The 15681-nt window shown below is 45.9% G+C and overlaps 1 protein-coding gene across 1 annotated transcript in view; it reads left to right on the top strand.

The window, feature by feature from the left end:
* ush2a (Usher syndrome 2A (autosomal recessive, mild)) overlaps positions 1-15681 on the top strand; it is a 577949-nt gene that overhangs the window by 443783 nt on the left and 118485 nt on the right. Inside the window, 4 exon segments of the mRNA XM_056279331.1 lie at positions 8961-9073; positions 9525-9753; positions 13397-13565; positions 13900-14121. Coding sequence (XP_056135306.1) covers positions 8961-9073; positions 9525-9753; positions 13397-13565; positions 13900-14121 — 733 coding nt within the window.

Here is a 15681-nt window from a genome sequence, read left to right as displayed (position 1 = left end):
AATAAATCCGTTCGAGCGGCCCACCATAGCAGGCGCACCGTCCGTGGTGATTGACACCAGTTTACACACTGGAAGCTGGATTTTATCCACGAAGTTTTTGAAGATCTGAAAAATGTCCTCTCCCCGCGTGTGTTCCTTCATGGCTAGTATTGTTAACAGCTCCTCTTTTGCGGTCATATCTTGAAACACTATGCGAATGAAAATGCACAATTGGGCCGTATCACTTATGTCCGTAGACTCGTCCAATTGTAGTGAGAAACACTCGCAGTCCACGATGTCCCTCCAATGCTGCTGTGTCAAATCATCGCCCATCACTTCACAGCGCCTTGTGATGGAATTTCTTGATAACTGGAGAGCTTTGATTGAAGATATTATTTCTGATTTGTTTTTAAAGTCCCGAAACAACGAATCTGCTGCCTCAAGGAAGGCCTCTTTCATCATCTCTCCATCTTGGAAGGCTTTCTTATGGTTAATGATGGAGTGACTCACCCGTAAAGATGCTTCGGTGGCTGCCTTTGCCTTTGAATTCGGCTGCGTGAAAAGTGACTGCTGGGCGATTAACTGCGATTTTAGTTCCCTCACCTTTCTCTTTGTCAGCTTGCTTTTCGGAGGGAAGTCATTGTCATAGTTTTTATGAACAGTTCGAAAGTGCCTCTCCACATTTCCTTTCTTTGGGATAGCAATGCTAGACTGACAGATGAGACAAACGCATTTGGAATAAGACATGGTGAAAAAAAAGTCCTCCTCCCATTCCACATGGAAATGGTACGTTTTTTGTTTCTTGCTAGGTCCGGCTCCCCCACTCATTTTAGTTTTGTTTCACTTTTTAGTAGAATTTTTTTTTAGAGAGTTGAACTAGCTAGCTCGATGCAGTTCTGCGTTAGCTCATGTTGTGGGCATGTGAACTTCAAGGTACGTTCGAGAAGGGCTCTGGTTGTTATGGTAACCTAATGTAACAAAGTTTTAGGTTCAGCTCTAGAATCTTTGGTTTTAGGCAACAGCAGACTGGCCGTCCTTTACGTCAATCAAAAGGCAAATGCCAAATGGAGGACAGATGATAGGCTAATGTATTGGGGGAAAAAAAGTTTTTTGGGAATGTCATGGAGATCTACCAGCACTGCCTTCGCGATCTACTGGTCGATCGCGATCGGCGTAGTGGGCACCCCTGACCTAAATCTAACTAGTAAGGTCTCTGAACATCTGAGGGTATAAACTAAGTGTGGTGCACTAACTCTTTCCTATCCTGATAGTGACACCTCTGTGTACTATAGTTACAGGCTTATCTCTGGCTTTTCCTGGCTCATCCTAGGTAAGTCTTACAACTGGCTTTACTAACCTCTTCGGCCTACCTACTGGTTGTCTTTGGGGACTAGCTTCCTCATCTACGCTGCTAGCTTGGCCCTCATCTATGTCAGACTCTGACTCTTGAGCTAACTCTTGAGCTAACTCCTCTTCAGACTCATTCTCCCTCTCTTCTTCTTCTTCACTTTGGTCTTCATCATTGTTGTCATCATTTGGTTCTTCGTCATTATGCTCTTCAGTTCTAGCACCAGGAGGTTCCTCTTCCTCCTGAGGGATAACTGCTTGTTCCCGTGCAGCTCTACGCTTGTTCAGGACATCTTCCAGGTAAGTGCTGTAGGGTCTTGGTATCGGTCTCTCGTACTCAGACTCTGTAGATGAGTCGGGCGAGCCCTCTTCACTATCCTCTTCTTCTGTACTGACTGTTTGAGACTGTTTGGTTTGTTGCTTCTTTCTTGTGTCGGCTCTTGTCTTTGTCTTTGGCTTTGGGGGTGGTCTGTGGTCGCTCTCTTCTCTTTGCATTCTGACTTGTTGCCCGATAGGTAAGAGATGATCTCGGTGCAATGTTCTGATTCCTCCGTTTCCATCCTCCTGCTTCACTCTGTAGACAGGCAAGTTTGGCATCTGACTCACAACCACATGAGGAATCTCTTTCCATCGGCTTTGGAGTTTGTGCTTGCCTTTGAGTCCAAGATTCTTCACCAACACTCTGTCACCGGGTTCCAGGTTTTGTGATCCCACCCTGCTGTCATAGGCTCTCTTGTTCCTCTGGTGTGTTTTGTCGGCTGTGGCAGAGGCCAGTTGGTATGCCTTCTGCAGATCTTCTTTGAGTCTAGCCACATAGCATGAGTGGTGACCAACATCATAGCCATCGGGAGACGTCCCGAAACACACATCCACAGCCAGCCTTGCCTCTCTCCTGTATAGTAAGTAGTATGGCGAGTAGCCGGTTGCATCAGACCTACTGGCATTGTAGGCATGCACAATGTGGGGCACTTGCTCACTCCACCGCCTCCTCTTCTCTGGATTCAGTGTGCCTAGCATGGACAGCAGGGTACGGTTGAACCGTTCTGGTTGTGGATCTCCTTGTGGGTGGTAGGGAGAGGTTCTGGAATTTCGTATCCCCATCACTTTCAACATTTCTCTAATCGTCTGGCTTTCGAAGTCTCGGCCTTGGTCTGAGTGGATCCTTGCTGGCAGACCATAGTTTACGAAGAACTTCTCATTGAGAACTTTTGCGACTGTGAGCGCCTTCTGGTTCTTCGTTGGGTAGGCTTGTGCATAGCGGGTAAAGTGATCAGACCACTAGCACGTTGCCAATACCCTTGGAGTCTGGCTCCACGGAGAGGAAGTCTATACAGACTAAGTCCATCGGCCCATTGCTCTGGATCTGGTGGAGCGGCGCAGCTCTCTGACAGGGACTCTTCCGTGAGACACACTTCCCGCAGTTTTTGACATACTGCTCTGTCTCTCCTGCCATTCTCGGCCAGTAGAATCTTGCCTTCAGCAGGTCAGTTGTTCTCTTGATGCCTAGATGTCCCATATCATCATGTAAGGACTTTAGCACGACGCCTCTGAAAACGGCAGGCAGCACCAGCTGAGAGGACTCTTCTCCTGATGGTCTCTTGCTAATGCGATGGAGTAGGCCGTCTCTCAGTTGTAGTCTTCCCAGCTCCCTTTTCATCTGGCTCACATCTGGATTTGCTTCCAGATCCTCTGGCCATTGGCCGTGTTTCAGAGCTTGGATCGTCGGTCCTATCACAGGATCCTCTTTCTGTGCGGCTTTAAGCTCGGACCTGGACAACTGTCCTAGCACACTCACATCCACGCGCGTGGGGAAGGCGTAGAGCTCAGGGACACTTTCAGGATGAGCTCCTAGCTGTTCAGCATATCTCGGAGATGTCTTTGGGGAGCTCAGAACGCTTACTCGTCGACAGATTGACTGCACTCCAGCTTGTGAGATGTTCTCCCAGTCTCTTTGCCTCTCTTCACCCCTCTCTTGCCTCGACAGCAGGTCGGCATCGATGTTGCTTTTCCCAGGTCGGTAGCGGATGTCGAACTCATAGGTAGACAGATCGGCCAGCCACCGATGCCCTGTGGCGTTGAGCTTGGCTGTAGTGAGTACGTACATGAGGGGATTTTTATCAGTTCGTACTGTTAATCTGGCTCCGTAGAGGTAATCATGGAACTTGTTCACCACTGCCCATTTGAGGGACAGGAACTCCAGTTGATGGATGGGATAGTTCTTCTCAGATGCGGACAGCTTCCTGCTGGCAAACGCCACCGGCCTCAACCCCTCTGGGTACTCCTGGTACAGGACGGCTCCAATCCCGTTAGACTGGCGTCTACCTGAAGGACATAGGGCTTGTTGGGATCAGCAAACGACGGGGGGCGCGTGGGTGAGACAGTTGATGATCTGGTTGAATGCTGCAGTGCAGGCCAGGTCCCATCGCTCTCCGAAGGGTTCAGACTCCTTCAGGTAGACTTTCTTGGAGTCCTTCGCAGCTCTCTTTCCGTGCTGTTTTGGGGCGTATCCTTTTGTCAGCTCGGTCAGCGGCCTGACGATGGAGGAGTAGTTGGCGATGAACCGTCTGTAGTATCCGCAGAAGCCGAGGAAGGATCGCAGAGTCTTCAGGTCAGTAGGCTGGGGCCAGGTGGTGACTGTTTCGATCTTGGCTGGATCAGTGGCGACACCGTTAGCAGATACGATGTGCCCGACCTACTTGACTTTGCTCTGGCCAAACTGACACTTGTCCAGAGAGATCTTCAGCCCTGCCTCTTGCAGCCTGTCGAGGACTTTGACGAGCCTCTCCTCATGTTCCTCCAAGGTCCTTCCGAAGACTATCAAATCATCGGGGAAGACGAGCACTTCCAGGAGATTCATGTCACCCACGGCTTTTTCCATGAGCTGCTGGAACGTGGCTGGAGCTCCGGTGATCCCCTGGGGCATTTTCTCGAATTGGTAGAACCCCAGTGGGCAGATGAACGCTGTCTTCTCCTTGTCTTCCTCCTTCATGGCGATTTGATAGTATCCACTTCTTAGATCCAGTACGCTGAACCACTGGCTTCCGGACGGGCAGTCCAGTGCGTTGTCAATACAAGGGGTTGTGTACTGATTGGGGATGGTTCGACTGTTCAAGGTGTGGTAGTCGATGCACATTCTCACTTTCCCATTCTTCTTCCGCGCGATCACTATGGGGGATGCGTAGGGCTTTGGGACTCCTTGATAATGCCTGCCGCTATCAGCTCTTGAATATGTCGTCTCACGTCATCAATGTCGGCTGGGGCAAGGCGTCTGGACCGCTCACGGAAGGGTCGCTCATCCGACATCCTGATACTGTGCTCCACGCCTTTGGCCAAGCCAACATCCCATTCGTGTAGGGAGAAGACATCCGCACGTTGTGTGAGCTTCGTGCGGAGTCGCTCCTTCCACTCCTGAGGTAGTGGCGAGTCACCGAAGTCAATCTCGCTGGCATCCCACTCCACTGAATTTGTTTCTTTTTTGTGGGTGGAGGTAACGACATCTGTGGCGTACACGTGACCCAGTACCGCTCCAGCAGGTATGATGGCTTCTTTGAGTGACTCATTCCGCAGCAGGACTGTGAACTGGTTGGGGTCAACGGCAAGCTGGGCACTACGATTGACGTCAGTAGCACGCCGGCAGGGAGGGGTTTGGTAGGAGAGTCATCCATCATCAGGATCTCTTTCTCCACTGGCTGGGTGAACTCTACTTTGCAGCTGGCCGCACGGCTGGCCCCAGGCGGTAGAATGAGTGAGCCTGGACCTAGCCACGTCACATATCCTAGCCTCGTCTCCATCTTCCGTATCGTGTAGCGGGAGGTTTGGTCCGGTCTTTGTCCCAGTATCCATCCCCTTGACTCCAATGGTTTGGGTGAGGTGCACACCCACCGTTTCTCCATACAGACGTGCGAGACGCTTAGGTAGATTGGCCTTGGCGTTGGTCCCCACAATGACTGGTGTTTGCTCTGGGCCTCTCGGTGTCGGGCAGATCAGGGCGAGCACGGAGATCGTCTCAGGGGCACCAGTGACTTTCTGGGGGAATTCCATCTCCACCACAACGTATCCTCTGTAGGGGTAGCTGGACTCACTCAAACCCCAGATGTCTAGGCCGTCCACTGGGTAGATGGGTACATCAGGTATGTACTTCTTATACCAGCCTTCGAAGATTATGGTGACCTGAGAGCCACTGTCTAGTAGGGCAGTAGACAGATGTCCGTTCACCTTCACTGGCTCGAAGGATGGGGCTCCGATTAAGCCTGCTGGCAGGTTTGGGCCTCGCTGTACGTCAACAGCACTTTTCTTGGACGTGACAGTCACATTACCAGTAGAACTATCACTGGGAGGCTTCTGGCTCATGACTTGGCCTCTCTTCCGTGACTGGATCAGCTTCTGAATCACCTTGCTCTGGTTCTCAGCGTTTTGACATTTAACAGCGAAGTGGCCGCTTTCACCACACCGGTAACAGAAGTGTTCATCAGAGCCACTGCAAGGCCCTTGGGGCCTGTGACGTACAGGGCGTGTCGTCTCCACTGTCATAACTGCTGCTTGGTTCTCTAGGGGACTGACTTGTCGGTGTGAGAGTTTATGCTGTAGCTGCTTGACTTGCTTCTTTAGGGCTTACACTTCAGGGTCCTGCCAGTGTTCCTGTTTGGGTCTGGCGACTTTAACCTCTTCAGCGACAGAGGGGCCCTTTGTTGACATGGTAGTGAACATTGACCTCAGCTCCTTGATCTCGGCTTTCAGGTTCTGGATCTCAGCCTGCTTGCTATCATCATGTTTGGCGGGGATAGTCTGCACTGAGGGGTTCAGTTTACTCCGAGAGGCTTCATACTCTTCCTCACTGCGGATTTCGCTGAGCAGATCCACAAAGTTGGGAGGCTTGTCCGTCCTTTCTCTCAGTCTGAGCCGGATGAGCATCAGATCAGCCTCGATCCCACCTCGAAGTAGCTGCTCTACACGGGCACGGTCAGACCGGTCAGCTGGAAGTCCACCCTTCTGCACTACTTTGGTGAGGGAACTCTCCAGGCGTCTCAGGAACTCGGACAGCTTCTCTCTGGGTTTCTGCTGTAGTAAGCGGAAGGAGAAATACAGATCTTCCCCTGACTCTGCTGTTCCGAACGTGCGCTCCAGCGCTTCCAGGCACATTGCAGGACTCATGTTGGGGTCGGACACTCGCACAGCTTTGACTGTCTCCAATGTTGGCCCTTTGAGCCTTTCCATGATCCGTCGCCTTTTCTCCTTGGCACTGCAGTCACTCTCTTCAACCATGAGTTGGGCTTGCTCTAGCCAGTGATCAAATGACTCTTCACCAGCTGGAGTGGATAGGTTTCCTGAGAAGATCCGTAGTCGCCGGAAGCCACCACTGTCTGAGCAAGGCTTGGAGGTTTTATCGAGTAGGTCGCCGACCACTCATAGGAGGGCTTCAGTGGCTGATAGGGATTCGGCTGCGGGTGGAGTAGTGGCGACGAAAGCCTGCAGGTCCTCTTCTGTCTTCCCCTCAGCTCACAGTAAGGCTCTCAATTTACTATTGAAGTCTTCAACTGTAGCTTCCGGCTCCCCTACCATGACGATGGGCCACGCCTCTTGTCCTTCGATAGGTAGCACTTCAGGGGGGATGGTCTCTGACCTGACGCTCTCTCGACACTGACACAGCACCATCAGCTTCCTTAGCTTCGTACTGAACCTCCTTCCTCTAACTCGTACTCTTCCCAAACACTTGATGGTTTCCATGGCTTCTTCAACTTTGACAGTTTCGGTATCTTCAGGTGCTAGAACCATTACTGCATGGTCCTCTTGCAGGCCCTCACCTCTGCACCAGCTCTTTAGATCACTAACTAACTCCATGTTTGCTTGTTGTCTTGTATCTCTATGTAAACTTACTAATAAAGACTCAATTCTAATTTCTTGGCTCAGGTAACTGACTAATGACTAATTTAATGACTTGGACTTAAATGTACTGGTCTTACATACAGCTAAACGCATAAAAAGATCCCAGCGGTGCCTACATTTATGTAGCGCTATCTATCCCTTTTAACTGTCAAGGACAACGCTCCTGAGTTCTCTATACAACTCGGTATCCAATAAACTATTGAAGTATGTTAACTTCGCTTCTTATGTGTTTAAAGTATGTTCTAAAGGCTCTAAATGTCTTACAGTGTCATCTGGTAACTCCAACTAAAAAGTTGACTACCTCTTTAAGGCGCTTAAATATGGCATATGACCCCTTTAAGGCAATCTAACAAGGTCTAGACATCTCTGGGTGTCACTAGGTTACTTCCAGAAAAAAGTGGACTAGCCCTTTAAGGTTGTCTCAACATGTCACTTACCATAGCCTAGACACCACAGGAATAAACACACATGAATAATCCACACTCACACAGGTACATAGAATTATATATACAAATGTATTATGAGTAATAATTATTAGAATGAATGAAAGTAATAAGCCTCAATGGCTAACAAGCATCTGCATTCATATACACACAAATTAAACAGACTAACACATTAGCATACAGCTCAACAACCCTATAACTAAGCCGGCAATAAAAATAAAAGAAAGTCAACCCCCAGTTGCAGGCCTGTTTCTTTATCTGGTATGTTGGGACCCTAAACAGCCCTCTTCGCTCCCCTTGGAAGCCCGTACATCCAACTTGTACTCACAAAGAATGCTCCTCTTCGTCTCGCGCTTCTCACCGCAGCACAGCAGCGAACGTCAGGCAGGCAGCCATCCTAGCTAACTGGCTAGTTAGCCGTTAGCACCATCTCACGGTCGAACCGTGCGCTCGCCTCAGCAGCACAACACGGCAACAGACGAGTCCTTCTGCGTTCCTCGATGGTCGCATGAACACACCACTACACTGTAACTGATAACGTTACTTCGCTAAACTAGAAGATGGCCCGACTCACTGTGGGGCAAGCCCCTTACCGCATCCAATCGCGCGTCTTGCTGTGCTAGCAACGAACACCGACTGGCTAGCTCGCTCCGTAACGTCGCTCGGTCCACATATGGGACTGACGAGTAGTCAGTTTGTCTCCCCAGTCCACACAAACAGTTCCCGGGATGGGTCTCGGTCAGACACCCGCACACATAACTGTTCACTAAACTTCAATTACATTTCTCTCCCCGCAAAATAGCATATAACAACTCGACATCAAACTGCTCCGTTTTGCTCACACAAGGGACGAGTGACCTACTTTCTCTCCCAGTCTAGTCTGCTCGCGCTGATGTTCCCCGCTGCCCTCTCAACCAATCACATTCAAGGTAAGGTATTCTCTCCACAGCCAACCAATCGCAACAATGGTAAGTTATTCTCTCCACAGCCAACCAATCACAACAATGGTAACTTTTCAATAATAAAAGTAAATGCATTTCACATTGGTAAACAACTGTTTTGCAGAACAATATCAACAATATAATATATTCATATTCAAAAGGTTAACAAAATAACAAACATAGGCCAAACTCTTATCTAATAGTGCAATATAATATATCTAAGGCCTATAATTTAACCACAAGGTTACACATATCTATGCAAATATAAACACAGCTGACTAAGCACTTGTGTACAAACAAAAATACCCTGAAGCAAACAAAGAGACATACATTTTTCTTTGATTTCTTGCACACTTTTGTATTTCAGGTTGAGGTGTGCACTATGTATGCATGTGTTAGGAGTAATATTACCCAGACAACCACAGTGGAGGACCTCCCTGCTGACCTGGCCATCCCACATGCACAAGTGATCAGTTCCAGGTGAAACGCAGACACACACACAAATACCAAACCATCCAAAAAATAGTTGGTGAAGATAAATTAACATTTCATTCACAAAAATTAGGTGATGCAATCACAGAACAGTATCTATTGACTCCCTGTGCCTGCCCATAACTACACTACTGTCAGTCCTACAGACATGATCAATAATTCAGTGTAACAAGTAATATTTTTTTTCTTCGTATCTAACATTGTTGCATATTTATTACATATGACAATGGTAGCACTGTCTGATACATTCCAAATATCTTTCTGTACCTGTTGTGTAAGAGTGACCCACTGGGAACTCACATTTTATTACAATCATGTAAAAATAGCATTGATAAGCTGATTATAATAATGATTAGAGTTAAGAAGAAGGTTATTTTACAGTAACTTAGACCAGCTCTTTGACACGGTTACTGTTCTTGTCTCTCTCCTTTTCTCTCAGGGCAGTGAGGCTGGAGTGGTCCAGTCCAGGCAAGCCTAGTGGGATCATGCTGGGCTATGAGATCCTCAGACGGACACTCAGGCCATGTAGTGGAGGGTCAACAGGGGTCACAACCCCTGTGGGGGTGGAGACAGGGGAAGGCGAAGGGGGGAAAGTCAGGTGTTCCTACATGGAGTGTCCTGTCACTCACAATGTGTGTGGGGCGTCCTGCTTCCAGCCTGACATACAAGTAATTTTATTCTTTTCTGCTCCGGTCTGACATTCTTGTCTTTCTCATGTCCTTGAGTATCATTTGAGATAGTAGATGTTCTGGGGGGTTTTTTCCCCAACACTAAATGCATTAGCAATATGTTCATTCAACAAAACACAAAATAAATTCTGTTGTTTTGTGACGTAGCCAATGGTTTTTCCAGATGGTTTTCATGGGCCTACTGAGAATGATTCAACCTTTAAGGCAAAATTTGATCAGTTCTACGAAGTTCTGCTTACTGTATCTCTATTAAATTCTTCTCCCCTTCTTCCCTTTATACGTATTTCATCTTTATCAAATATGTCTTTATTAAGAGCCATTGATTATAGAACATGTACTGCATGCGTAAATCACAGCAGCAATTCAGGTTTTATGGTTGCCGATTACAAGTGGAAAATTCTTATCCCACACTATAGTGTGAACTGGACTCGACATGCACACACACACATACGCACACACGCGCACGCACACACACATGCAAAACATACACATGAACGTATGCAAGCAGAAAATAGTCAGACACAACCAAACACCCACAAATAGAAGCACACAGAGAGACACACACATAAGCACACATACAAGACCTATACAAACAAATATACAGACACACAAAGAGACAGACAGATAGACACACACACACACACACACACACACACCCTCTCCTTCTCACTCTTTCTCTCATTTGAGCGCCTCTTATTTATGTGAGAAGTGCAGCCGTCCTCCCAGTGATTGTTTTCTCTAAACAGATTATCTTGTCGTCTGCATTCTCTGCCTTCCTTGTGTCATTGAATGCCAGCCAAGTTGGCTCAGTATGCCAACCCCGGCATACATCTACCCCCACCGCACACACATCAGACGACACACATAGTATAGCTCCCACTCAAGTGCACATGCTTGCGCAAACATGCACACACTTAAGACTTCAGTTATTTATATATATATATAGATAGATAGATAGATAGATAGATAGATAGATAGATAGATAGATAGATAGATAGATAGATAGATAGATAGATAGATAGATAGATAGATAGATAGATAGATAGATAGATAGATAGATAGATAGATAGATAGATAGATAGATAGATAGATATAGGGAAAAAAACTTTTAATAAATAGCAGTGCAAGCTTGTTTCGTATGTCGCGCACTCATCAGCTGCTAATGTGATTCAACAAAGAAAACAGTATTTTGTTGAATCACATTCGCAGCTGATGATTGCGCGACACACAAAACAAGTTTGTACTGCTATTTATTAAAAAAAAATTTGCCCCTATATTTATAATGATATTCCGCTCCTCATTTGTTGAGCCCTTTTATCAACACCATTGATGGTTTCCGGAAAAAAAAACGGTATTATATATATACATATGTAACTTTGTTAAAAGAAACACTCAATGGTACGGAAAGTCCTCAACAAATAAGGAGCAAAATAATCCAGTGAGTCAAGTAAATTCTTTATGAGACAGTAAAAGCCTGTTTCATGCCATTAGCAATCCTCCGCTGTCTATATACACAGTGCATCCGGAAAGTATTCACACCCCTTCACTTTCCCCACATTTTGTTATGTTACAGCCTTATTCCAAAATGGATTAAATTCCTTTTTTTCTCATCAATCTACACACAATACCCCATAATGACAAAGTGAAAAAGGTTTTGTAGAAATTTTTGCAAATTTATTAAAAATTAAAAACTGGAACATTGCATGTGCATAAGTATTCACACCCTTTGCTATGACACTCAAAATTGAGCTGAGGTTCATCCTGTTTCCACTGATCATCCTTGAGATGTTTCTACATCTTGATTGGAGTCCATCTGTAGTAAATTCAATTGATTGGACATGATTTGGAAAGGCACACACCTGTCTATATAAGGTCCCACTGTTGACAGTGCATGTCAGAGCAGAAACCAAGCCATGAAGTCAAAGGAATTGTCGGTGGACCTCCAAGACAGGATTGTATCGAGGCACAGATCTGGGGAAGGGTACAAAAAATTTCTACAGCTTTGAAGGTCCCAAAGAGCACAGTGGTCTCCATCATTTGTAAATGAAAAAGTTTGGATCCACCAGGACTCTGGCTGCCCAGCCAAACTGAGCAATCGGGGAGAAGGGCCTTGGTCAGGGAGGTGACCAAGAACCCAATGGTCACTCTGACAGAGCTCCAGCGTTCCTCTGTGGAGATGGGAGAACCTTCCAGAAGGACAACCATCTCTGCAGCACTCCACCAATCAGGTCTTTATGGTAGAGTGGCCAGACGGAAGCCTCTGCTCAGTAAAAGGCACATGACAGCCCACTTGGAGTTTGCCAGAAAGCACCTAAAGGACTCTCAGACCATGAGAAACAAGATTCTCTGGTCTGATGAAACCAAGATTGAACTCTTTGGCCTGAATGCCAAACGTCAAGTCTGGAGGAAACCAGGCACCTCTCATTACCTTGCTAATACCATCCCTACAGTGAAGCATGGTGGTGGCAGCATCATGCTGTGGGGATGTTTTTCAGCGGCAGGAACTGGGAGACTAGTCAGGATCGAGAGAAAGATGAATGGAGCAAAGTACAGAGAGATCCTTGATGAAAACCTGCTCCAGAGCGCTCAGGACCTCAGACTGGGGCGAAGGTTTACCTTTCAACACGACAACGACCCTAAGCACACAGCCAAGACAACGAAGGAGTGGCTTCGGAACAAGTCTGTGAATGTCCTTGAGTGGCCCAGCCAGAGCCCAGACTTGAACCCCATTGAACATCTCTGGAAAGACCTGAAAATAGCTGTGCAGCGACGCTCCCCATCTAACTTTACAGAGCTCGAGAGGATCTGCAGAGAAGAATGGGAGAAATACCCCAGATACAGGTGTGCCAAGCTTGTAGCTTCATACCCAAGAAGACTTGAGGCTGTAATCACTGCCAAGGGTGCCTCAACCAAGTACTGAGTAAAGGGTGTGAATACTTATGTACATGCAATATTTCAGTTTTTTATTTTTTAATAAATTTGCAAAAAATTCTTCAAAACCTTTTTCGCTTTGTCATTATGGGGTATTGTGTGTAGATTGATGAGAAAAAAAGGAATTTAATCCATTTTGGAATAAGGCTGTAACATAACAAAATATGGGAAAGTGAAGGGGTGTGAATACTTTCCGGATGCACTATATATATATACAAGTTTTGGAACATGCACACCCACACAATCAAACAAATATATGGCACTATTATACACATTCTTTAAATTACATATGCACTTGTATGCACACAAAAAACATACGAACACATAAACATGAGAGATTACATGCTTTTTGACTAACATACAGCAGGGGGAAGAAGCCAAAAAAAGACAACATTCACTTAAAGGGAATTGTGAATTTTTCCTTTAAAAAATATCATTATAGTCATATCAGCCAAGTCATGAAGAATTACATTACGATATAATTTACACAGTTTTTAACAGTGGAACTAATCCTCCCAGAAATGTATCTACTTTTGCAGTCATAGATACCTCTCATATAAAAGCTGCATAGTAAGTTTAAGTTTATTGAGAAAAGGATTTTGAAATAATTCTGGTGTGTTTGTGTTTATGTCTTTTGTGTTTTTTTTTATGTATTTGTGTTCCTGTATGTGTATGTTTGTGTGCGGACAAGGTATGCTGTGAGGGAGCAATATACACTAGGAAGTCACATCATACATGCTGTGTGGGGCATTACCTGAGCCTGGCTGACTCCGCCCACTCTGTCTGTTGTGGAGGCAAGCTCCTCCCACCTCTCCCCGAACACCAATGCTGTGGAGAATACTATGTCGCCGTACAAACTGGTAAGTGTCCAAACTTTGTGTAAGTTCCGAAATTATATATTCATTATCATGTTGAATTTGCTCTATGGGGCAATTTTAATTTAGAGGTACACCCCCCTTTTTTTGTTATATATTTTTCTTGTCTTTTTTTTTTTCTATTTTCATCTTGTCTCAGTTTCGCTTATTAGTCCCCATCATAATGGCAGCATTCTATTCTGTTCTGTTCTGGTGTAGTCTTTTCTGCTTTATTTTACTCTCCTCTACTCTTCTTAAGTAAAGAAGTTTGAATGTTACCAATTGACTGTATTTATTCCATCTATTCTAAGATTTCATTCATCTATCTTTGTCTTTGTAGGTGAACATTGCTGTTCCGACCCCTCTCAGGGCCGTGTGTCAGTGGGACCAGGTGACAGCTGCTGTGGGGGTCTGCCGTATTCCCTGGATGGGGGCCAGCTCTGCTGTGGCGGAAATCTTCAGGATGGCTATAGGGCCCAGTGTTGTGGGGGGCAAGTTATTGACCATACACTGGTGTGCTGTGGTGATGCTGAAAAGGGAAGAGTGCATACACATACTTCAGGTGAGAGAAAGACATACACACACACACACACACACACACACACACACACACACACACACACACACACACACACACACACACACACACACACACACACACACACACACACACACACACACACACACACACACACACACACACACACACCCACATAGCACATTGCATGTGCACATTCATGAATAGGCAGACACAAACTGTTGTGGAAATCATATTGTGATGGTGAATACACTTTTTCGAGTAGCACACGTTTCATTAACGAAGATATTTTGTGTGAGGCTGAGTGGCCCACAGTCTTTGTCAGGGGAAAAGACTTCTATAAAGGTCTTGCACTGTGGTCCCTTTTCCACTTTACATATCTGTCAAGTTTATGTTTAGCAATGAATAGTGCCTAAATCAGTTTCTTTGTCCATAAAGTACATTAACAGAACCTCTTTTTTGTTAAACTTGAGTGGTTACTTCTTCACAGCGAGTGCAGGAAAAGGGAGAGATGATGATGAAGAGGAGAGAAAAGAGTTTTCAGGCAGGAATGCAGTGCAGGAATGTGATCGCTTTTAGGGTCACCTCCCCTTCCTCCTTTCCCGCAGTGTCCCAAAACATTCGGATACTGTGGCACAGATGGGGTGTGTGTGTGTGTGTGTGTGTGTGTCTGTGTGTGTGTGTCTGTGTCTGTGTGTCATTAGACATCTTTGTCATGGCAGATGATGATGAAACGGGCTCAGGATGGCACCATTGAGGGCACTGCCAAGCACACAGCAGGACAAACACACTCATTCTCTCTCCTTCACACACACAGAGTCATTATCGCACACACATAAACACATACTAATGCACACATATAGACACATTACAGACAACCATGCACACACACACACACACAAAGAGTCAACAGGGTGCTCTCGGCAGGGTTTGCTTGGTATTGAGTGCCAGAGAGAGAAACGTGGTCTCTATTCATCACATATAAACAATGGCCCCATATGGACAGGTCTATAGAGCTCCATCAGTCTACTTACACAAACACACACACACACACACACACACACACACACACATATATATATATATATATATATATATATGTTCACATGCACAAAAAACATGTAGACCCATAACGAAACACATGTGCCTACACTAATAAGCTTTGTACCCCTCCCCTGCACACACACAAAAAGTTACTTTGAAATTGTAGGTAGACAGAAGTGAGTGTGTAAACTACTGATATAGTGCAGCCCAGAGGTGTAAAAACCAGGTCGAGAAAGTAAAAGTCCAAACCATGTATTTGCTCCACTCATGCAATACACCAGGAGATTCTAGTCAACGCCACTCCTCAACTGGGTAGGGAAAACTACTTAATGAAATCAGCTGGTTTAGTAACATGGTTGGAGCAAATACACGGTTTGGACATTTACTTTCCGGACCTGTTTTTTACACCTCTGGTGCAGCCATATGCCTATCTGTAGTCTCTTGTAGTTTCTTCTTCATTTGGTGTGTTTGTTTCTTCATGAAATTAACACTAGATCCTCTGTTCACAAATATATCGTTCAGGGAAATAGTTCTTCTGTT

This window comes from Lampris incognitus, chromosome 4 (assembly GCF_029633865.1).
Source record: "Lampris incognitus isolate fLamInc1 chromosome 4, fLamInc1.hap2, whole genome shotgun sequence".
Classification (NCBI taxonomy): Eukaryota; Metazoa; Chordata; class Actinopteri; order Lampriformes; family Lampridae; genus Lampris; species Lampris incognitus.
Note: the sequence above shows the minus strand (reverse complement) of the source record. Positions and strands in the feature narration are given on the sequence as shown.